The 25,274-nt window shown below is 37.2% G+C and overlaps 1 protein-coding gene across 1 annotated transcript in view; it reads left to right on the top strand.

Moving 5' to 3' along the window:
- LOC106881928 (uncharacterized) overlaps nucleotides 1–25,274 on the top strand; it is a 108,700-nt gene that overhangs the window by 76,278 nt on the left and 7,148 nt on the right. Inside the window, exon 2 of the mRNA XM_052970151.2 lies at nucleotides 22,655–22,835. Within this exon, the coding sequence (XP_052826111.1) occupies nucleotides 22,655–22,835 (181 nt within the window). The remainder of the gene's footprint in view (nucleotides 1–22,654; nucleotides 22,836–25,274) is intronic.

Raw genomic sequence — 25,274 nt, 5'->3', positions numbered from 1 at the left:
TGAGGGAGACGACGTTAGCATGGGTGCCAGTCGTCAAATTTAACTCGATTTCGATTTCCCTTGCCACAGTGTGTAGAATAAGTTAGAGAAGTCTTGGTCAGGAAATGCAGTGTAATGTCAGCAAGGAGATGTGACTTAGTGAAACTCTGCTTTGAGGTATAACACATATCAACTCTGCCCGATGTGTCTCTATTATCTTTAGATAGATCAAATTAACTAGTTTCAGTTGAGCGATCAGTGATCTCATTCAGTGAGTGATCAATCATGCCTATTCTAAGATCATTACGAATGCAGGTGGAATCAATTAGCAACAATAGGAATTCAAGCTGGATTGATTGCTTGAGTCACTAGATATCTCCTTCCTACTTTATGAGATCCTAGTCTATAAAATATAAACTGAGATATTTTATTTATGTGTTAAAAATATAACATAACAAAACTATAATAAATTGGGTTATTAAACAGCAACTGTGTGTGTGTGTATATATCATCATCATCATCATCATCGTTTAACGTCCACTTTCCATGCTAGCATGGGTTGGACGATTTGACTGAGGGCTGGTGAACCAGATGGCGACACCAGGCTCCAATCTGATTTGGCAGAGTTTCTACAGCTGGATGCCCTTCCTAACACCAACCACTCCGAGAGTGTAGTGGGTGCTTTTACGTGCCACCAGTACGAAGGCCAGTCAGGCGTTACTGGCAACGGCCACACTCAAATATATATATATATCTTGGGTCATTTTAACAGTTATTTTTTACAAAGCTGTAATGGAAGTGGTAGAGGAATGTATTCAGCATATTTTGCTTTATGAGTTCAATGAAGGCAACAACGCAACAGAAAGTGCGAGGAATATTAATGCAGTATATGAGGATGGGACAATTAGTATAAGTGAGTGTCAACGGTGGTTCTAGAAATTCCAAGCCAGAAACTACAGCCTAGAAGACAAGTCTTGTCTTGGAAGATCTGTAGAGCTCGACGAGGACATCCTGCAAACCCTGTGGGAACAAAATCCCATTGTAACTATTGAGGAACTAGGAGAGAAGCTTGGATTTGGTCATTCAACCATTCATTGACATCTGAGTGCCATTGGAAAAGTCAGTAAATTGGGTCAATGGGTTCCTCACAAGCTTTCCAAGTCTAATTGTGCACAGAGAGTAAATGTGTGCTCTTCTTTGCTGTCACATCACATGAATGAACCTTTTTTGGACCGAATAGGTTTGGTGCTCTGATGAAGCCATAGGGTGATACACGAGCATTCAAATGAGTGCATTCCATCTTATAGCAGAAACAGCTGTAAGCTAATGAAGTTCATGACATAACTTCTTTTTCTCTTGTCATTTTAATTTCTTATTTCTGCTCTGTACTTGACCAACATTTTGTTCTGAAGCATACGTCTATTGCGTTCTAATCCATTGGTGCCAAATCAGGAGAGTACGGCGGGTGTGGCAGCACTTCCCAGCCATGTGTTTGAATGGCTTCCTTGGTCATATTGGTGATATGAAGGCGGGCGTTGTCGTGCAGCAGAAGAACTCCATGCTGACGATTAGGTCTTTTCTCTTGAATAGCCGTATTGAGTTGTTCTATCTGTTGGACATAGAGTTCCTTGTTGACTGTTTGGTTCCGTTCAAGCAATTCGTAATGGATAATTCCTTCCCAGTCCCACCATACGCACAACATCGTTTTACGCAGATGAAGATCTTGTTTCACACGCAGTGTCGCTTGTTTACCGGGGCTAAGCCATTCCTTACGCTGCTTCATATTGATGTACAGGCACCATTTTCCGTTGCCAGTAATGATTCGGTAAAGAAATAGTTGGACATAGAGTTCCTTGTTGACTGTTTGGTTCCGTTCAAGCAATTCGTAATGGATAATTCCTTCCCAGTCCCACCATACACACAACATCGTTTTATGCAGATGACGATCTTGTTTCACATGCAGTGTCGCTTGTTTACCGGGGCTAAGCCATTCCTTACGCTGCTTCATATTGATGTACAGGCACCATTTTCCATTGCCAGTAATGATTCAGTAAAGAAATAGTTGCTTGTGTCCATGAGTCGAGCAGTGACGAGCAAGCAAACCAGCAAAGATTGTGGCTCGTTGATTTTTGTTGTTGTCACTTAAAGCATGCGTAACCCATGCTCCATACTTCTGAACCTTTCCCATCGAGTGAAGATGCTTCTCTATAGCAGTGTGGGAGTATTCCATTTTCTCTACCAGTTCCCTTGTCGTTTGACAAGAATTTTTGTGCAAAAGTTGGTTTAATCGCTCTTCATCGAACTTAACTGGACAGCTAGAACGAAGTGCGTCTTTGATGTCAAAATTTCCATTTTTGAACTTGGCATACCAATCATGAGCGGTTCTTTCAGCTATGGCACCCTCTCCATACACAGCACAAATGTCACGAGCAGCTTTTGCAGCCTTAGAACCTTGATTAAAATCAAAAAGAGGGAGGTGACGAAAATGCTTGTTTTACTTAACTTGACATTCTATTTTAATGATCTGAAAATAAACAAAAATTAACTAGAAAAAAAAAAAAAATAGATTCCAAAATTTAAAAATGTAATAAATTCCAAAATTTAAAAAAAACGGCAAGAACTTAGTTGCCAACCCAATACATACACACACTCGCACACATACAGACATACACACATACATACATACATACACACATACATACACGACGGGTTTCTTGTTAATGGTTCTTCTTCTTCTTCTTCTTCTTCTTATAATAATAATAATAATAATAATAATAATAATAATAACAATAATAACAATAATAATAATGTCTGTTCTCCATGCTGGCATGGGTTGGACAGTTTGACAGGAACTGGCCAGCTAGGGAGTTGCCCAGGCTCCATTTGTGTTTCGGCATGGTTTCTATGGCTAGGTGCCCTTCCTAATGCCAACCACTTTACAGCGTAGACCAAATATTTATTATGTGGTACCAACACAGGTGCTTTTATGTGGCACGGGTACTCTTATGTGGCACCAGCTTGGGTACTTTTACATGCACCAGCACCTACGATCCCACAAGACTAGGATCTCTTGGCTGAGAGAGGAATGAAGAGGACATGCCCACATGCATGGATTGTCTTGATTTTACTTAGCTTGGTGTGTCTCGGTAATACAGAAGGGAGTTGTGGACATCAGTGGAGCAGATTTTTCAACATCCTTTCAGTGATTCTTTAATCATTATTTGGAAAGAATGGGAATGCTTTGCTGATAAGTTTAAAATAAAGCTAAAACATGTCTGGAGTTGGTTTCCCTACTTCAAAAAAAAAAAAAGTAATATTTGTCATATAGGCATAGAAGTGGCTGTGTGGTAAGTAGCTTGCTTACCAACCACATGGTTCCGGGTTCAGTCCCACTGCGTGGCACCTTGAGCAAGTGTCTTCTACTATAGCCTCGGGCCGACCAAAGCCTTGTGAGTGGATTTGGTAGACGGAAACTGAAAGAAGCCCGTCGTATATATATATATATATATGTGTGTGTGTGTGTGTGTGTGTGTGTGTGTGTGTGTGTTCGTCTGTGTTTGTCCCCCCAACATCGCTTGACAACCAATGCTGGTGTGTTTACGTCCCCGTAACTTAGCGGTTCGGCAAAAGTAACCGATAGAATAAGTACTAGGCTTACAAAGAATAAGTCCTGGGGTCGATTTGCTCGACTAAAGGCGGTGCTCCAGCATGGCCACAGTCAAAAGACTGAAACAAGTAAAAGAGTATTAACTAATATTGTTTTCATTTATTTAGTGCTATGTATTTTATTTTTCATGTTCATATTAATTATTAACTAATACTATTTAACCTCATCAAATAATTATTTCTAGTTAGCTTTTTAATATTCTGTGCATTAATTATGTTAATGCTAACTTAGGTATCTGTCTCACCACATAATTAATTCTAATTATCTTTTTAAGGTTTAAGCATTATTGTGTTAACATTAACCTAAGTTCTTCACAATCAAATGCAGTTTTATTTAGTTAATCAATATCTGACATTGAAAGTATTTCTTTCTCTCTGGCAGCTTTTAAATATAACAATAAGAATGTAAACAGATTAAGAAGCTAATCACTAATCATTGTTTCAAAATTTTATGAATGGCGTTAGGAAGGGCATCCAGCTGTAGAAACTCTGCCAAATCAGACTGGAGCCTGGTGTTGCCGTCCGGTTTCACCAGTCCTCAGTCAAATCGTCCAGCCCATGCTAGCATGGAAAGCGGACGTTAAACGATGATGATGATGATGATGATGTGTCTCATCTAATTAATGGTGATCTTTTTCTTTTTTGATTAGGCAGATGTCTGTTTTTATAAGTAAAGAGAAAGAGAGAGAGAGAGATAATTGTTTCATGTCAACACTAGTGTGTGTGTGTGTGTGTATTGTTGACATCATAAGAATTTATAAAGTTTCAAGAGAATGTGAAATAATTCTTTTTGGAACAATGGATCTTGAAGCACACATAATGCTATAAATAATAGCATGTATAGACTGGGTTGAAAACCTTTTTGGGTAGAAAAAGTTGAAGGTTGTCCCAAATAAGTATATATATATATATATATATATATATATATATATATAGTCATGGCCAAAAATTTGGACCATTTAAAAAAAAATTAAAATTGTTATGCCCTAGTACTGTTCGATTCAAATATACACAATGTATATATTTGGGCATTTAATATAAAAATTTTAATTTTCAGAACTATGTTCCAAACTTTTGGCCACAACTTTAATATATATATATATATATATATATATATATATATATATAGACGCAGGAGTTGCCAACAACATAGTTCCGAGTTCAGTCCCACTGCATGGCACCTTGGACAAGTGTCTTCTACTATAGCCTCGAGCTGACCAAAGCCTTGTGAGTGGGTTTGGTAGATGGAAACTGAAAGAAGCATGTCATATATGTGTGAGTATATATATGTATATATATATATATATATATATATATATGTTTGTGTGTCTGTGTTTGTCCCCCAACCATCGCTTGACAACTGCTGTTGGTGTGTTTACGCCCCTGTAACTTAGTGGTTCAACAAAAAGACCGATAGAATAAGTACTAGGCTTACAAAGAATAAGTCTTGGGGTTGATTTGTTTGACTAAAGGCAATGCTCCAGCAAGGCCACAGTCAAATGACTGAAATAAATAAAAGAATATATAGTTAAAGCACTTGCTAAAAAGAAGGAGATAGTGACAAACAGCATATAGGTCAACTGCAAGTTCCTATGAACTCACCGAATGAAGGTTACAGACCAAATCTGTGGTTGGTGCAAAGTCCTGGCTACACCTATGGTGACATTGTGGTAGAACAGTGAGGTAGACAGAGCCATGAAAGTGAAGAAACAGGCCTGGGATGGCTGAAAGAACTGGGGCAGCAGAGAATTATATGAAGTAAGCTGGAGGAGATGCTAGGTGATAAGAGGAAGAGAGGTGCAAATAAAATTAAAGGTTTGCTTCTCCATTTCTACAGCTTGAGGATTTGAGGTGTGAGTGTACTAGATTGCAAGGCAGTGCATCAAAGATAATTGAGATAGTGTAGGTGTGAAGTGTATATAGATGGTTATAATGGCACCCTTGCACATAGAGATTCTGAAAAGAAAGAGGCATTTGAAATTTTGCGATAGAAATGTGCAGTACAGAACTAGATATTGGTTTTAAATTTTGGCAATAGGCCAGCAGTTTTGAGGAAGAGGCTAAGTCGATTACATCAACCCTAGTACTGAACTGGTACTTATTTTATTGACCCTGAAAGGATAAAAGGTCAAGCTGACCTCGGTGGCATTTGGATCCAGAATACAATGACGGATGAAATGTTGCTAAACATTTTGCCTGGCATCCTAGTGATTCTGCCAGCTTGCTGCCTTTATGCAGAACTAGATATTGAAAAAAGTATAATTTTATATGGCGCTTTATCATCTTCACTTGTGGATTATACTGCATCGATTGCAGAATATGTCCTACTAAATCATCTAAAAACTGTGTCTGAAGTTTTCACATTTGCAAGTTTTATCATATTATTCTGTCAACAAAGGCCATGATAATTTTTTTCCAGACTGATATTTATTTGAAAATTATCAGGACTGTATATTTTCTTCTGTATAATTTTTGGTTGCTGTTTCAGCTTGACTCTGCAATCAAGGAATGTATATGTATAAGCATATATTAGTATTTTGTTTCACGATGTGCCAAAAAGCTGGTTTATTATGGGGTTTAGAACATGTTAAGCAATTTTGTGTCATGGTGGGTGGGGAAGGGAGAAATATGAACCAGAGAATCAGATTTTTTGTTATAAAATCATAGGGGATTTGTTTATAATGATTTGACTGAAATAGGAACTAGTGATATTTTTACCTGTAATGAAATACTTCCATTTTAACTCCACCCTCACTCTCCTTCCCCAGAGAGAGAGAGAGAGAGAGAGAGATGATGATGTTATAAAATGACCTACTTCTTTCAAAACTGTAATAATAGAATGATCCAGAATGTCAGAAAATATGAGCTATAATGAATAGCATTCAAATTTTTTTTAAGAGTAGTTAAGTTCCTTAACTGATTAAAAAGCCTTAATTACTGTATTAATACTCATTCATAGAAGTAGAGATAAAGGAGAACTGTGCAAGAAAAGAAACAAGAAAGAGAGATAGGAGAGAATGAGTCTGTGCTCATTATATAACTATGTAAAGTATCACAATAGTCAAATGTAATAAGACGGCCATCTTATATTTTAGTGTAACATGAAACACTGGATGGTCTCACATATTTGGACATTTGCTTCACTTGTTGGAGGTATTGTTTTTACAGCTGGGTATCATTTTACTGTCATCAAAGCTTCTGGGAAATTAAAATGATGTCTGTTTGTTGAATCATTTGCATTGTTTAATGATATAATATGAATAGAGGTTGGACTAAAAGACAGTAAATTGCAGTAATACAAAATAGGTAGTGAGAGTCTGATCAAATCCTTCCCATGTGAGTTAACAACTGGCATTCTGTTGGTTACCACAATGAGGGTTCCTGTTGATCTGATCAACGGAAGGAACAGCCTGCTCATGAAATTAATGTGCAAGTGGCTGAGCACTCCACAGACACATGTGCCCATAACATAGTTCTCAGGGAGATTCAGTGTGACACAGAATGTGACAAGGCTGGCCCTTTGAAATACAGGCACAACTCATTTTTGCCAGTTGAGTGGATTGGAGCAATGTAAAATAAAGTGTCATGCTCAAGGACACAATGCGTTGCTGGGAATTGAACTCACAACCTTATGATTGTGAGCCAAATACCCTAACCACTAAGCCACATGCCTTCACTTCCCAAGTGAATATCAACTATCAAATTATGTTGGTGAACTCATATTTAATGCTTTAGCATTTATACTGGTCATATCAGGCCCAAATATTCCAGTTGTTTTATGTTCAAACTGGCCAGATCTGGCCTCTCACACCTATCCCACAATGTCATTGTAAAAATAAACTCTCAAGCCATTGAAATCTCAAAACTACAAAACAATGTGAATAAATAAGCATCACATTTGACAGAATAATTTGAATATTAAAAGGTTAATGGTTAGCACAAAATCTCAATTCTAGTCTTTTCTTTCACATTTGGAATTTCTTCTCTAAATCTGTGAAAGATTCAGGTATGAGAACTAAGTCAATGGTGCACAGGAGTTTGCGCAGACAGTTTGGTCTTAAACTTCTCTGTTGGTTTTGAACTTCTCTGAACTATTATAAACAGGAGGGGTACTGAGAACTGAATCTATATGGACACCTATTTTCATACTGAATATCTTTTTGAATTCATTGTCAACTCTCACCTGGTTGGTGGCATCTCTGTATGTGGCTTGTAAGGCTCTTACAGGCCAGTCTGTAGAGAAATTTGATATTTTAGGGCATATGATTTTCTCAGTAATGAATTTTCAAAACAATTATAAATAAAATTTAACAATGCTATAAAACTCATATTAAGCACGCTAGACAAAATGCTTAACAGCATTTTGTCCATCTTTACGTCCTGAGTTCAAATTTCACTGAGGTCATCTTTGCCGTTCATCCTTTTGGGGATCAATAAAGTAAGTACCAGTTGTACACTGGGGTCAATATAATTGACTTACCCCCTCCCTCCCTCGAACTTGCTGGCCTCATGCCAAAATTTGAAACCAAAATTGATATTTGAAGAAGAAATATCTTATTAGAAGAACTATGAATGAGGGTTCACAATATCAATTGCACAATTATTTTTGTCACTCATCTCTCCATTCATTTACACAATTCCTGTCATCCATTGTTTTCCCATCGCTTCTTGCCCCACAACCTACGAAACTTGCAAATGTTGAATGGCCACCCAACATACCACATTCTGCGCTTCACTGGGTTTAGGTATAAGAGACTGTATTGGTCCATCCTCACCACTTTAACTATGCCTACCTTCCCTCCTCCATCTATCACTCATTTCAATCATCCCCCTATCATTCACATCTATCATCACACTGCCTGAGATGCTCACTTGCTTGCTCCTTGCCATCCATCACTCACTATCCCTTTTTCTCTCATTACCTTCTTTCCATAACTTCTTTATCCTCACTCTTTCTCTGGCCTACTCCTCATGAACCTCACACCTCTCATTCCTCCATTGGCTCTCTCTCTAGATCCTTGCCTTTCACTTCACCCCACATCTTCAGTCCATACTTGTCCTTATAGTGTGGCATAGCACCAGATCACCACTACACAACATACCTCATCACCCTTACTATTCTGTTCCTCCTTTTTTCACTAACCAGTGACACTAATCCTTTCTCTTTCCCCTGTCCCTTGCATACACCCTCCCTAAGTAGTGTCTACTTGTTACTCTCTCTGCTATCACACTCTCACAACTATAAATATGTTCCTTTAATCATCCTTTACTTTCTCTCATCGGAGGCGTAATGGCCCAGTAGTTAGGGCAGTGGACTCGCGGTCATAGGATCACGGTTTCGATTCTCAGACCGGGCGTTCTGAGTGTTTATTGAGCGAAAACACCTAAAAGCTCCACGAGGCTCTGGCAGGAGATGGTGGCGAACCCTGCTGTACTCTTCCACCACAACTTTCTCTCACTCTTACTGCCTGTTTCCGTTGTGCCTGTAATTCAAAGGGCCAGCCTTGTCACACTGTGTCACACTGAATATTCCTGAAAACTACGTTAAGGGTACATGTGTCTGTGGAGTGCTCAGCCACTTGCACGTTAATTTCATGAGCAGGCTGTTCTGTTGATTGGATCAACTGGAACCCTCGACGTCATAAGCGACGGAGTGCCAACAACCTTCTCTCATCACCATGTTTAAAATCATCACATTTTCTCTTCTCTCTTCTTTTCTCTTTTAAGGGACCTCCTTTAAATAAGTTGCTAGGTAATTTCACCATTACTGGTGTGGCAAAAAGAAAAAAAAAGCATCCTGTATATATATTAGAAAGAAAGGATGAACAAGCAAAATTTAAACCATGTAATTTATAATTCAAATATAATTACAGAATAGTTAGAGAAATGGTGCATAGGCCATTGAGCAAAGATTTTTATATAAGCCAACTACTCTCTCTCTCTCTCTCTCTCTCTCTATATATATATATATATATATATATATATACATATATATATGTGTGTGTGTAAAGAAATTCTATCCACCAATGCGGTTTTAGCACTCATTCTCTTTGTTTGACATTTATGTATGTATATATATATATATATATATATATATATATATATATATACACACATATATATATACACATATATACATATATCGGGTCATCCCATAAGTAGTGCAGTTTTTTATGTCTTTTATTTTTCAAAGTTCTTTTTAATCTAAAATATACTCTCCTTCATTTTCGACAATGCTTTTCCACCTGTCTGGTAGACTTGCAAGGCCCCTCTTCCAAAATTCACTTGTCTATGATGAAAAATACTCCTCTGGTTTTGTTCTGACCTCATCTACAGAATTCATGTTTTATGTCCAGATGATTTTGAAGACTGTGGAACAAATGATAATCAGATGGGTAATATCTTGTGAATATGGTGGGTGGGTGGGGCATCGTTTCCCATTCAAACTGCTCCAGCCTTTGGAATACCATCCTTGCTGTATGTGGCTGATGGAAAAATACCTTTCGTCTTGAAACCAAAGACGGTCATTTTGCTTCTAGCACAGGTGTCGATGAATGGTTGAATGACCAAATCCAAGCATCTCTGCTAGTTCCTCAATGGTTATGATGGGATTTTGTTCCTCCAGGGTTTGCAGGACGTCCTTGTCAAGGTCTCCAGATCTTCCAGGACGAGGCTCGTCTTCTAGGCTGTAGTTTCTGGCTCGGAATTTCTGGAACCACCATTGATACTGGCTTATGCTTATTGTCTAATCCCCATATACTGCATTAATTATTCCTCGCACTTTCTGTTGCATTGTTGCCTTTATGGAACTCATAAAACAAAATATGCTGAATATGCACTCATCAAAACTTGCACTAATAATAAGACACGGTAAAATTACTACCTGCTTTTATAGCAAGTTCAACTTTTAATTCATGCAGTTGAAAAATACGCATTACTTATGGGATGACCCAATATATATATATATATATATATATATATATATATATATATATATATATATATATATATATATTTTATTATATGTATTTATTTTCTCTAAGTTAATAATTAACTCCGACAAGATAAATTGGTTAATAGATACCAGGGTAGCAAAATGACTGAGGTAGAAACTCCTTGTTATTTTGGGTAATTGAGTAAATATACAAATTTAGTAAATGGAGTAAAACGCATATGTTAAATGAATTCTTTTATTTCCAACATATGTTTCGAAGATTACAAATTGTACCTTCCAAAGGAATAGGTACTAATTTTGTGTATATATATATATATCATCATCATCATCGTTTAACGTCCGCTTTCCATGCTAGCATGGGTTGGACGATTTGACTGAGGACTGGTGAAACCGGATGGCAACACCAGGCTCCAGTCTGATTTGGCAGAGTTTCTACAGCTGGATGCCCTTCCTAACGCCAACCACTCAGAGAGTGTAGTGGGTGCTTTTACATATACACACACACACACACACACACACACACACACACACATGCACTGTAAATGGTTGATGTTAGGAAGGGTATCAAGCTATAGAAACCATGCTGAAGTGTTGACAATGGAAATAGGTGCAACACTGAAGCTTGCTGGATCCTGTAAAACCATTCAACCCATGCCAGCATAGGAAAAAAGACGTTAAATGATGATTATTATTATGATGATATATATATATATATATCATCATATATATATATATATATATATATATATATATATATATATATATCATCATAAATATAAGGGATTAGCAATTGAGTTGCTTCTCCAACATACTGAAAATTCAGAAACAGCAGTCAAAGAACTACTGATTCTAAACTACAAATTTTTCTCTAAAATGGATGGCGATATTTATGGCACACATAGAACAAAAAACCGGAGGGAAAAGCACAAACAAAACAAGCCTTTAGTTAATTGGGTACGAATCGTTTCATGGTTAAGCGAACGAAAACTTCACTATTCCAATCTTCAGCCCAAATATTCTGATAAATTTGAAAGTGTCTCTAAAAAAATTCACGGTAATCCTTGGCCATGCGACACCAAAAATCAACGATAAGAAAGGCACTTACGAATTCATCGGCTAGCGAGTTCAGGCATCCCACCCCAAAGAAATCCACTCCATGTGCGCCACAAATAGTCCCGTATGAAAAAAAGTTCCGTGTGGAAGGATTACGGTTTAACTATCTAACTTAGAGATATCAAATATAAAATATACAAGAAATGAGGGCAGGGAATCGTCAAATCGCCATCCATTTTAGAGAAAAATTTGTAGTTTAGAATCAGTAGTTCTTTGACTGCTGTTTCTGAATTTTCAGTATGTTGGAGAAGCAACTCAATTGCTAATCCCTTATATTTATGATGATAAATGGTCTTACCGATAAAGGTTTATTTCATACTGAACTACTTGGCAAAATTGTTAATTGTTAATTCTATTATTAATTGACGATTCCCTGCCCTCATTTCTTGTATATATATATATATATATATATATATATATATGGATAGACTGATAGATAGATAGATAGATAGATATTTATTTATTTATGTGTTTTAGCCAAGTGGCTGCGGTCATGCTGGTGCACCACCGTGAATATGTATATATTCCTTTAGGTACTATGTTTGGAAGTTTACTATAGCATTCTGCATTTCGTTGAAATTAAATGTTTTTAATTTGTCTTTCAAGTTTTGTTAAATCCTCTGCCACAAAATTTTTCTTAAGCTTATCATTAGCTGAGCAATATTCATATGCAAATAGAATTTCAATTCCTGGCAATTGTTTAGTCTTTTCCAGAGTTATGATGTAGTTGCTGTGTCTTACAAAACCTCCATCAAATGAATTGGTTGACTGAATGTTCAATTGTTGCATATATCATGTCAGTTTTCGTGGTTCTTTTTATCTAAACTCATCTTTCATAGAAATAAAAGTAATTTTATCCTGCAATGTAAACAGCATTGATTTGCATTTCTTCTGTTAGCAATCCTTCTGGTGTAATCCACATGTTCTACAAACCACTTGAGCTGATTCTGCTTTATCTGGATCACCAATCTACCAATTTTCACTCCAAAGTATGAGTCATAGACCGGAAAAATTTCTTTTTATTGATCTATGTGATTGTAAGTCTAACTTGCTTCTGGTCAATATAGAGTCTACAAATAAATGAGTCTATAGAGAAACTGCATTTTTTTTTTTGTCATTTTGCAAGCATTCTTATTCTTATCAGAAAAAGCTGTACGTTTATTTAGTACTGTAATGTACACGTAAGAGCTCTTATTTGTTGATTTGGGGAGTATTGGTACATGCATGTGTGTGTGTGTGTGCATGATACCACATGTATGTGAGTTTATGTTTGTATGTGTTATGTGTGTTAAGTGTATGCATGCTTACAGTGTTCTAGAAATTAGTGTTGGTATGTAAAGTATTCTTTATCATACGGGAATTCAATTAACAAATAATAATAACAATAATAATGAGGATAATAAATAAGATAAAACAAACATTCTAAATGATAAGATATTATCTCTGACATCAAATTCAAGTAACCCCTATTCTTTATTCTTTAGAATTATAACAGGCATTTATTTTCAAATTGATTTCATTTAGCAGCTGTTCTTCAGATTTAAGCTTAAATCCCCTTTCTGCTACAGAACAAACATAAACATACATACATGCATAAACATCTCTTTCTTTCTCTCTCTCTCTCTCTTTCTCTCTCTCTCTCTCTCTCTCTCTCTCTCTCTTTCTCTCTCTCTCTTTCATGCACATACATACGCACACACACACACACTCACTCATACTCACACTATACACATAAATATTTGGTAGTTGTCAGTTGGGAACTCATTCTTTAATAAAGTCTCCATACACTTGTATTCCACAGACTTTTCGAATGGCAGTGCCACTGCTCTGAGAACCAGGAATTGTGTTAAATCTAGTGATGTGGCACAACATTTCATCCTTCTAATTACTCTATTATAGCTGCAGCTGCTGATACTGATGAAGGTGATGATCATGATTCTCTGTGTTTTTGATGTTCGCAATAACAAACAAACAAAAAAAATATTATCCTGATTTTATTGTTACTTTGAAGAATTACACTTGTTACATGGTTCCACTATCACACAAAGAATGGACACTTTTTGGATTTGTTGCTCAACCATATAGATTCATAGCAAATATTTTCAGTAAAGAGAGTGTCCAAATTATTAAAGCTTTGACTTTAGATCAGTGGTTCTCAATCCTGAGGGTCCATATAGTAAATCGGGGATCCACAATTGTACTTTATGGGCTCCTAAATATATTTTGATTTAGATGTATGTATTTGTATGTATTGCAAGAAACAGCTAGGTTTCTTTCTCTAACATTTTACCATAGAGGGAATGCATGGAAAATAAAATAAGAATTTGGAAAGGGTTTCTATAAAACTCATTTTAAAACATTGAATGAGTATGGGGTCCACCCAAATAAAATAGTAATCAATGGGGTCCGTAAATAAAAAATGGTTGAGAACCCCTGCTTTAGATTCTCTTGTGCTGCTCTGTGCATTAGGTGGCAAGCTTCCTCTTCTGGGTTCAGTTGACTGCTATTCTTGCACATCCATTTCACATAATGTTGACTGTCTTTGTATTATCTTGAAATGTTTACTACTGAGGTATCTTTGGTCTGCCCTTTTTATATTTGCTGTCTGGTGGCGCCTGAGTCATGGCTGTTATCAAGTGCTGTTGATTGGCTAGATGGAAAATGTGGCCAGCTGGGTGCAATTGCTGTTCTGCTACAATCTCTTGCAGTGGTTATGACCTCAATCTCAGAATTTCTTCATTTGTGATATGGTCCACCTAGTTGATCATCAAGATCTTTCTGAGGCACTGTTGATAGAATACATTTAGTTTTCTATCTATCCTTTCTGTGCTCTTTCAAGTCTCACTGGCATAGATTGCAGTAGGCAGAATGTTTTGGCTATGGATGTGAACAGCTTATTTTGCTTGCAAAAATTGTTTCCTTTCTCAATTTTTTGTAATCTTTGAGCTTTTGTTTGGATTTTTCATTTCAGTGTTTCTTTTGTTGATATCAGTTCTTCTCTTGGTAAGAATCTGTAATTTCTCTTCATCTTCTTCCCTTTTCTGAATCTTACATCATTTTCACTGATCAGTTCATTTAATATTGATATTTTCCCTCTCATTAATTCAATCTCTTTTTCAATTCTACTTCTCCAGTTTGGATTTCTTTCCAGTTTGGTTTTCTTTGTTTTTTCGAAGGTATACAATTGGTTTTGATTGCTTTAGCAGATGCATAAATAATTTCATTTAACTCAGTAAGGTTTTAATTCTTGTATGATTTCTTTTGTTATATAATTGCCAATTTTAAATTGTTTTTTATTTTGGTTTGTATCTGAGAGTTTATGAAATGGTTTTCAATCATTCATATTTGCATATCTTACAACTAACTGCAAGCTCATACAGAATTTTCTACTTCATTTCCATCATAGGCTCTCTGTGTGCTTAAGCAAACATGTGATCTTCAAGTACTGTTTCTGTACCATTTTCCTGTCTATCTTTATCTGGGTCATTAGAATTTCTTATTTCTTCAGGCCTGTGTGTGATTTGGTCAGATGAGTCTTTCAACAAAGACTTGTGACGAGCTACTCTTTTCATCTGGTTCTTCATTTCCTTCCTGTCTTGTATTTAGGTCATTTTCCACTGTGTGCTTGATCATGATTATTTTCAGTAACTTGCTAACTTGTTTTCATCCAAATGGGATCTACTGTCTTGATTTCGTGTTGATGTAGCAATTGTTTAAATTGTCAGTAGAAACTTACCTATACATATTATATCAATAGTTCTTCCTTTTGATAGGTTTGTCTAGAATTAGACAACCACTTGAGCCACTTGAATTGCTACCACAAAGATAGCATTTATCAACATGAATTGAACTGATAATATGAGTGGAAGAGGTGTGTGCTGTTGTTGTTGTTGCTGCTATTGGTTTTGTTCAGTTTTAGCACACCTTTGATTGAATAGATCCATGACGAAGGTTTTTGCAGTTACGATCAACTTGTCTTATATTTGAAACAGTGTATCAAGGACTATATTATCTAATGTGTTTTTCTTTTTGTAAGGATCTGATTCAAGAGAGCTTTGGCTTCTGTTTCTAGCAGTTTGAGTAACCACATTGGCTCAAAATTAAGTAAATTTACATTTCCAGAAGAATCTTTCGTTGTGAGGAGAAATGAAAATAATTGACGTTTTAATTCTTTCCCTGTAATATTGGACTCTCACATTGTTTTGGTATATAATCATCCAGTAGTTAAATCAGTTAGACAACTTACTCATTGAATTGCCATGTGGAGTGGCTCAGTATTCCACAGTGCCAGTGCCACGTAAAATGCACTTGTGCCATGTAAAATGCATTTGTGTCAATGCCATGTAACATGCACTTGTGCAGGTGTCTTGTAAATGCACCTGTGCTGGTGGCATGTAAAAGGGACCTAGCATTTAGAGAGTTCCCTGGTGGTGCCCAGAGTACTGGTAGGAAGGATATGGGAAACAGAGTAAATCAGAGCATGATGGTTTCTGCTCCTCTACCTCTTTCATTGACTGTGATATTTTGCTGTGTTTGTTGATACATGAAACTGTGTTGATAGTCCATGTGTGATCTCATGATGCTATGTGTTGTATTATGTCTGGAATAAGAAATAACAAAATAACAAATGAGACAAAACATATCATCCTTCACTGCTTTCAGACAGAGATTTTTTTTTAAAGACATTTGTACAACTTCTGGGTATCATTCTATCATATTTGCTCTTCAAGTAAGCATGGAAACAATCATCATTTACATATCTTCATAAGAATCATTCCAGTGCTGTCTTAGATGTCTCAACCAAGAATTCTTTTATTATTATTATTATTATTACATTAGTTGCACAAGTAATGAAGCTGCCACTAATTAAAATGAAAACTTGAACTTCATAGTCTGAATTTACTATCATAGTTATGATCAGAGTACTGATAAAACACACACACGCGCATACACACACCTCTCTCTCTCTCTCTCTCTCTCTCTCATATGATGTATGTGTGTATATAAGAAAGTGCCTATGTAGTGTGTGTGTAACTGTCTGTGACAGTGGGAGAGCAAAAATAGTAGAATGTCTACAGCTCATGTCATTAGAATCTATTTAGAAATATGGAAGAATTAATTTAAAAAAGAGACTACTTGATATTGCTTTTCTCTGATAGAATAATTGGTTGCCATTTATGGAATGTAATCATTGGGTTGAATGTATCCCAATGGAGAGATGTTTAGTCCAAAAATGTATATAATTAGTCCTCATTTGACTGAATGTGTTGAATGTAAAGGCTGAATTCATTATATATACATATGTGTGTGTGTATCAATTTATCTATCTGTGTTTGTATGTGTACACACACGCACACATATGTATACACCATTAAGCATGAAAATTGTTAGAAAGATGTTTATTGCCAATGAAAATTGCTGCTATTTAAGATTAAAAATTGAGATTATTCAAACAGAATATATTTTTTCTTGTTTTGATTTCTCTTTGTGAAATTGTTTTTATGTGTACAGACAGGGTAGGATGCATGAAAATGTGCTGCTATCTAAACTCATCTAACTCGGTAATGACAATTATGTCAAGGAAAACATAATTCTAAGTAGAGACAAATGTGCTGCTATGAACATTTTCTTTTGAATGTATGACATATGTTAAGAGAAGATAGGATAAGATATGATACATGAAGTCAACAAAGACTTGAGGTGGGGGTTGACAGATTTGCCATGTAGTTAAGAAGTTGCCTCATAATCATGTGGTTTCAGGTTCAATCCCACCACATGGCACCTTTTGTATGTGTCTTTTACTACCACCTTGAGTCAAAAGCCTTGTGAAATCATGTAGAGTGATACTTGTGTGGAAATCTGTTGGAGAGATCATTGTAGTTCTTCATGGTACATTAGATTCTTCACCTGTTTCAGCACCACCACCTGGTCCATGGGTTTTTTTAGGAAACTTTATTTTATTGCAAAAATTTGGAGCAAGTCTCCAGTCTGAGGGTAATTTATGGGTTCTTTCTGTTCCCTTTCTTGTCCCAGCGGCTCTTTATATGTCATGGACACAGTCCTTTTTTTTTTTTTTTTTTATATTGGACTCTGCCATTAACATCTTCTACCTTAGAACATTAATCTGTGGGAAATGGTTGAAAAGACTGATTGAAGGGATAGAAAGTATTGGGACCGCTTTATACAAGACTTAAGTTAGAGTCTCACATTTGATCTGTTGAATGAAAGAAATGAATAGAAATATTTTGGTTTAAGACCAGCTGATGTTGGGGAGGGGGTAAGTCATTTACATTGCCCCCCCCCCCCCCCATTGTTCAACTGGTACTTATTTTATTGACCCTGAATGGATGAAAGGCAAAGTCAACCTCGGCAGAATTTGAACTCAGAACATGAAGACTAATGAAATGCCGCTAAGCATTTTGCATGGTGTGATGGCAATTCTGCCAGCTTACTGCCTTAATATATTGACATACATTTGCCAGAATCATAAATAGTATGTTAAATCAATGATGAAGGTGATGACATGAATAAAGTCTTCGTTATTATTGTCATCACAAAAAGGCAGCGAGCTGGCAGAAACGTTAGCATGCTGGGCGAAATGCTTAGTCTTTACGTTTTGAGTTCAAATTCCACTGAGGTCGACTTTGCCTTTCATTCTTTTGAGGTCGATGAATTAAGTACCAGTTGTGTACTGGGGTCGATCTAATTGACTGAACCCCTCACCAAAATTTTGAGCCTTTTGCCTAGAGTAGAAAAGATTATTGTCACACAAACATCACTGCTGTTGCTACTGTTGACACTATTAGCAGCAACAACAACAATACCACCATTGCTGCCACCATCACCACCTCCCTCACCAACACCATCATCACCACCACCCAACACTACCATAACCATCATCATTGTTTCCACCGTCACCCTGTAATATAATATTTTGTCTTATTGACCTAATGAGAATGAAAGGCTGTAGTTGGGATTTTTATTTTATTCTTTTAGTCCTTTGACTGCAGCCATGCTGGAGCACCACCTTAAAGGGTTTTAGTTGAGCAAATCGACCCTAAGACTTATTCTTTGTAAGCCTAGTACTTATTCTATTAGTTTCTTTTACCAAACTGCTAAGTTACAGGGACATAAACATGCCAGCACTAATTGTCAAGTGATGGAGGGGGGTACAAACACAGACACAAAGACACACAGACAGACACATATATGTCTATCTATATATCTATCTATTTGCTTATACATACATACATACATACATACACACACACACACACACACACACACACACACACACACACATGACAGGCTTCTTTCAGTTTCTGTCCACCAAATCTACCCACAAGACTTTGGTTGGCCTGGGGATATAGTAGAAGACATTTGCTCAAGGAGCCACACAGTGGGACTGAACCCAGGACCATGTGGTTGGGAAGCAAGCTTCTTACCATACAGCCGCACCTTTGAGTGTGAAAGGTTGTAGCAAAATACTGCAAGACATTTTGTTTGATACTCTAATGATTCTGCTAATACATTACCCTAACAATCACAACAACAATAATATATTTTCATTTTCCTACTCAGGCATGACTGTGTTGTTAAAATATTCATTTTTCTTAACCAAACGGTTTTGGGTTCAGTCCTACTGTATGACTCTTGGTCAAGGTTCTTCTACAATACCCTTCTGAGTGAGTTCATTTCTATACTACATGAATATTTAATTAGCCATAGTCAGAACTTAAGAAGAATAATGGACCTACTATTTCATCTTTTGGTTGCAATAATTAAAAGTGGATTCTAATTATGAAAGAAGATATAAAAATATTGCATCAAAAAATTGTTACTGACCATCATCAGAAAAATACCATATCTCAATCAGTCTGTCGCTTTGATTTCAGTCAGTCACTTTAAACAATGTTAAAATGATCTTAAAACAGGCATGGGTGACCACTACATGGATTGTCTCTTTGTCTCTGGCACAAAATGATGAAGCCAACACTTATCTTGGGTTAGGAAATGTTCAAGGAAGCCAGTTGGATCTGCCTCAAACAATATCAGATGTATTCAGCCTGGTGCGTTTTTGAGATCAGGTATCAGAAGACATGGCGCCCATTGATTAGGAATGTTTGTCATGCCAAGTTCATCGTGCATAATGTCCTCAACTCTCTCATTGGATGTGCCGATAGCATTGGCTATTTGATTTATAGTCAATCGCCTGTCATCTATCACTATCTCCCTTCCCCTCCTAAATCCAGCTGCCCACTTTTGTGCTGTTGATAAACCTGGAAGGTTGTCCCTGGTTTCATTGAAAAGACATTGAAGTTTGCATTTATAATTATGTTCAGTCAGGCTCCCTATATTCACTATCAGATCAGTTATCCAGATAATCAGTTATCTTGACAAAATATTTCTCGGCTGTCTCATTTGGACAATTTAAGTCCAACTGTATGTATTTCTAAGAAGGTTTGATTAGCCTGTTCAGTGTATCACATGATTATTCTCACATATTGATTGTCACTACTGTGTCATTCACTTTATCATTTCTCTCTAGTTATTTACTGGTTTATATACTGGGGGTACCAAAATGGGGTACTAATTGGGCAAGGCTGTGTGAAATTCTATAAAGATCTGGTTCATAATTAAAATCCTTAGATTGTCAGATCAGCATGTTGTCTCTTAAGGTTATTGTACCAAAATTTTCTCAGAGCAAGACGTTTCTCTTTCTTTAATCTTGTTCTTGGTCTCGAAATGAAGCAGTACCTTGTAAATTGTAAATGTTGTTACATTGTCTCATATAATCCATGTTGTTGAAGTACTTGCAGTGGTCATTGTTGTTGTCATCATCATTATCATCATTGTTGTAGTTGTCATTACTATCATTGTTTTTGATGTCATCATTGTCATTATAGTTGTCAGCATCCTCAACTTGTTATCCTCCTCCTCCTCCTCCTCCCCCTCCTCCTCCCCCTCCTCCTCCCCCTCCTCCTCCTCCTCCTTTGTATTTATAAGTCTGCAGCCTGCATTTGATTCCCAGCATGGGAATATTGATGTTTTGTCAAGTCTCCTTGGTGTAGTGGTATCTTGGTCTTAATGCATATAGAAAGGCATGTGGTTTGATCCCTGTACATGATTCTGTTCACTTTTTAGCAACAGGAAAGGGCATCTGGTTGCAAAACAGTCTCGGCAATATGTATTTCATTCGATCCACACTTGCATGAAAAGCAAATGTAAAACAGTCAAGTTTTCCATATTAGTTTAGGTTGGATGGATTTGCAACGTACCATATGTTTATTTGCCTCCATTCTGTCAATCTCACCAGTTAGCCCAACATCTTGTGATGCTAATGATGTCAGATTGAAATATCATATTGTGAGTCATCAGAAAATATGATCAGCTCATCAATGAGTCTAGCATGGAACAATAAAAGAAACCAACAATGACAATAACAAAGAAAGACAGATGTTAAATTATTAATGGTGATAGTGATGGTGGTATTAATTTGTGTCAGCAGTCAGCATGTTCATCTTTTGGTAGGAAGTGTTGACAGTTCTCATCAGGTTACAAAAGACTCTCTGCTTCTTCCAGATTTCTTCCTTCCAAGATATAAGCATTGTTGTTGTTAACAAACTGGTAACAGATATATTGATGTGCTTGTTGGATCACACTAATGAAATAAATGCAGAAAAGTTAGCATGTATGCATATGCTTTGTTGTATATAGTTTATGCTATGTATGTATATATGTATGTGTGTGTGTGCACGTGTGTGTATGTATGTATGTATGTGTGTGTGTGTGTGTGTGTGTGTGTGTGTGTGTGTGTGCGCGCGGGCGCGTCTATGTATGTATGTATGTATGTGGAGGCGCAATGGCCCAGCGGTTAGGGCAGTGGACTCGCGGTCATAGGATCGCGGTTTCGATTCCCAGACCGGGCGTTGTGAGTGTTTATTGAGCGAAAACACCTAAAGATCCTCAAGGCTCCGGCAGGGGATTGTGGCGAACCCGGCTGTACTCTTTCACCACAACTTTCTCTCACTCTTTCTTCCTGTTTCTGTTGTGCCTGTAATTCAAAGGGTCAGCCTTGTCACACTGTGTCACGCTGAATATCCCCAAGAACTACGTTAAGGGTACACATGTCTGTGGAGTGCTCAGCCACTTGCACGTTAATTTCACGAGCAGGCTGTTCCGTTGATCGGATCGACTGGAACCCTCGACGTCGTAAGCGACGGAGTGCCAACAATAAGAACAACAACAATGCATGTATATATGTATCACTCACTGCGCTTCCCCTGCTCTTTCCTGTCCCCCTTTGTACTCTCACAAACTCCTTGCTCATGCACTTTGTCCAATCCTCTACCACTTTATTTACATTCATTTCCTTGTACCTTGAGGCTACACAGTATTGTTGTATCAGCCACATAAGATCTTCAGGATATTATCCAAACAGCACGGATAGAATTGCTCAAAATGTTGGATGTGCTTGCAGTAGGTTGTTCAGGTTTCGTATCTATACAACAATGCTGTTAAGTCATATGCTTGACAGGCGTCATCTTTCATTGCTGGTTTGAAGTCTGATTGCAACCAGAGCCTTGATTCAAACTTTCCAAGTGCTCCTCAGGCCTCAGAAAGTCTATAACTGATTGCCTCATCAAATGTGTTAAATCTAGATTATGTGCTGCCAAGGTAGACAAAGGTATCTACGACTTCTAACTTTTTACCCTTGATGCATATCGATGGTGGGATATATAGCTTATCTGGTGCTGGTTGTAGCATTGACTATGGTCTTCCTAAAACTGATTTTCAGTCCAAATTCATCATACACACACCACTGATATATATATATATATATGTTCTTTAAATTGTACATCTTATGTTTTTTGTTTTTTTTCCATAATTAATTTTGGGGATAATTAATGATTTTGTTAACAATGTTTTTCTTTTCTGCAGGAAAGAAGAGTCTCATGTACAGACATGCTACGAAACATCTCCAGTTTCTCGTAAACGTTACAACAATGATGGTGTACCTGTGGTTTTTGACTGTGGTACAGGCACTTGTAAAATTGGCTTCTCTGGTGAAGACTTACCCAGGGATGTTTTCCCAACATGCACAGCAGAACTTCAGCAACAGGTGAGTTTCTTATTGAATGAGATTTTAGTTTTACTTGTTGGGTATGGACCAGTAGTTCTCAACTGGGGTCCAGATAAGATTTTTGGGGATCTTCATAAACAAAATAGTAAACTGGGGATCCACAAGTAGTATTTTAAGGGTTCATGAAAAATTCTGATTCAGATGCATTTATTGTAAGAAGCAATTAGGTTTCTTTCTCTAACTTTACATAGTTCAATGTACACAAATTAATGTGTGAAAATCAAAATAGGAATTTTGAAAGAGGTTTCTATAAAACTAATTTTTCAACTTCAATTGACTATGGGTGTCCACCAGAATAGAATTGTAATCAAAGCGGATATATGTAAAAATGGTTGACAACCATCAATCTAGATGAAAGAGCAGTGCCCATAGCTTTCATAAGCCCACCTATACTGATGAGACTGATGCCATTAATGTGTCTCTGAAACTTTTGTAAGTCAATACCTACAGGAGACATTTTCTATATGAGACAGTGTGGAATTCCATAGGATCAAACATTCTAGGAAGGAAGGACTGGGTATAGAGATTAGTGTTGGGGGTCTAATCACAACAAGGTGCATGGCTCAGTGGTTAGAGCGTTGGGCGCACATTCATAAGGTAGTGAGTTCAATTCCTGGACTGTGCTGTGTGTTGTGTTCTTCAACAAGATACTTTATTTCACATTGGTCCAGTTCACTCAGCTGTAGAAGAAATGAGTTGCGACATTACTGGTGTCAAGCTGTATCGGCCTTTGCCTTTTCCTTGGATAACATTGGTGGTGAGGAGAGGGAAGGCCAGTATGCTTGAGCAACTGCTGGTCTTCCATAAACAACCTTGCATGGACTTGTGCCTCGGAGGGTAACTTTCTAGGTGCAATCCCATGGTCATTCATGACTGAAGGGGGTCCTCTTAATCTCAACAAAGGTGATGAGAAGATGGAAGAAGAGTGAAATGAGATTACTTGAAAAGTATTAAAATACTTGATAACTTTTCTGGTGTTTTAACCCCTGTACTAGTATGAATAAAGTTATAGTCAGGAGTGATTATATTTAGAAATATTAATTTTCTATATTTAATGTTAGCTGTTCTGGGAAGTGGAAGTAAAATTTGTTAGTTACTGCTTTTATTTAATGCGGTCATCATTATCATCATCGTTTTTAACATCTGTTGTCCCATGCTTGCATGGGTTGGATGGATTTTATTGAGGCAGCTTTTCTACAGCTGGATGCCCTTTCTGTTACCAACCCTCACCTATTTTCCAAGCAGGCAAGTATTTCCTTATGACCAAACATATTCTTGCAGAATATTGAAAGTGAGTGACACTGCTTGTATGGCAGTGACAACCATTTTACATCTATCATATGATGTCAGGACCACACGCACACTCACATACACTCACCTATGAACATGTGTATGTACATACTTGTATATCTTTTATCTTTTACTTGTTTCAGTCATTAGGCTGTGGCCATGCTGGAGCGCTCTGCTTTGAAGAGTTTAGCCAAACAAATTGACCTCAGTACTTCTTTTTTTTTTCGTTTTTGGATTTAGTTTGCAAGATTTTTTATGTGATTTCGTGTGTTGAAGCATATTCTGTTGTGTCTAGGGAGAGTGTTTGCTAAGCCTAGTACTTATTCTACTAGTCCCTTTTTGCCAAACAGTTAAGTTATGGGGATGTAAACAAACCAGCACTGGTTGTCAAGCAGTGGTGGGGGATAAACACAAACATGAAGATGACATGTTAAAGACACCTGTGCCAGTGATTTGTTAAAGACACTTAGTACACTCTGTGGAGTGGTTGGCATTACGAAGGGTATCCAACTGTAGAAACTAAGCCAGAACAGACTGGAGCCTGCTGTAGCACTCCAGCTTACCAGCTCTAGTCAAACCGTCTTACCCATGCCAGCATGGAAAACAGACGCTAAATGATGATGATGATGATACACACACACACACACACACACACACACACACACACACACACACACACACATGCTCACATGCGTGTGTCACTCACTCACATACATACACACACACACACATGACAGGCTTCTTTTAGTTTAGTTTCCATCCAGTAAATCCACTCACAAGGCTTTGGTCAGTCTGGGGCTACAGTAGAAGACACATGCACAAGGTACCACTGTGTGGCACCTTGAACCCAGAAGCATGTAGTTAAGAAGCAAACTTTGGTGCTACTCTAGTGTGTGGTGTACTGCAGTATCCTACTTTAGCATGCAATATACTGCAGTAAAGACCCAGGACCATCAATTCTACATCCATCCAAGCTTCCTGTTATTTTGTACATCGATGTAATTTTCTTGAGCAAGTGGAGCATTGTTGCCATTTAGCAGTCTCCTACGACTGTAATTCTGTTGACCAGCAAATCTTGCCTCATCAATTTCAATGGGGTTGTTGTTTATTCCAACCATCTTACCCCGT

This window comes from Octopus bimaculoides, chromosome 8 (assembly GCF_046866305.1).
Source record: "Octopus bimaculoides isolate indiv1 chromosome 8, ASM4686630v1, whole genome shotgun sequence".
NCBI classification, from domain to species: Eukaryota; Metazoa; Mollusca; class Cephalopoda; order Octopoda; family Octopodidae; genus Octopus; species Octopus bimaculoides.
Note: the sequence above shows the minus strand (reverse complement) of the source record. Positions and strands in the feature narration are given on the sequence as shown.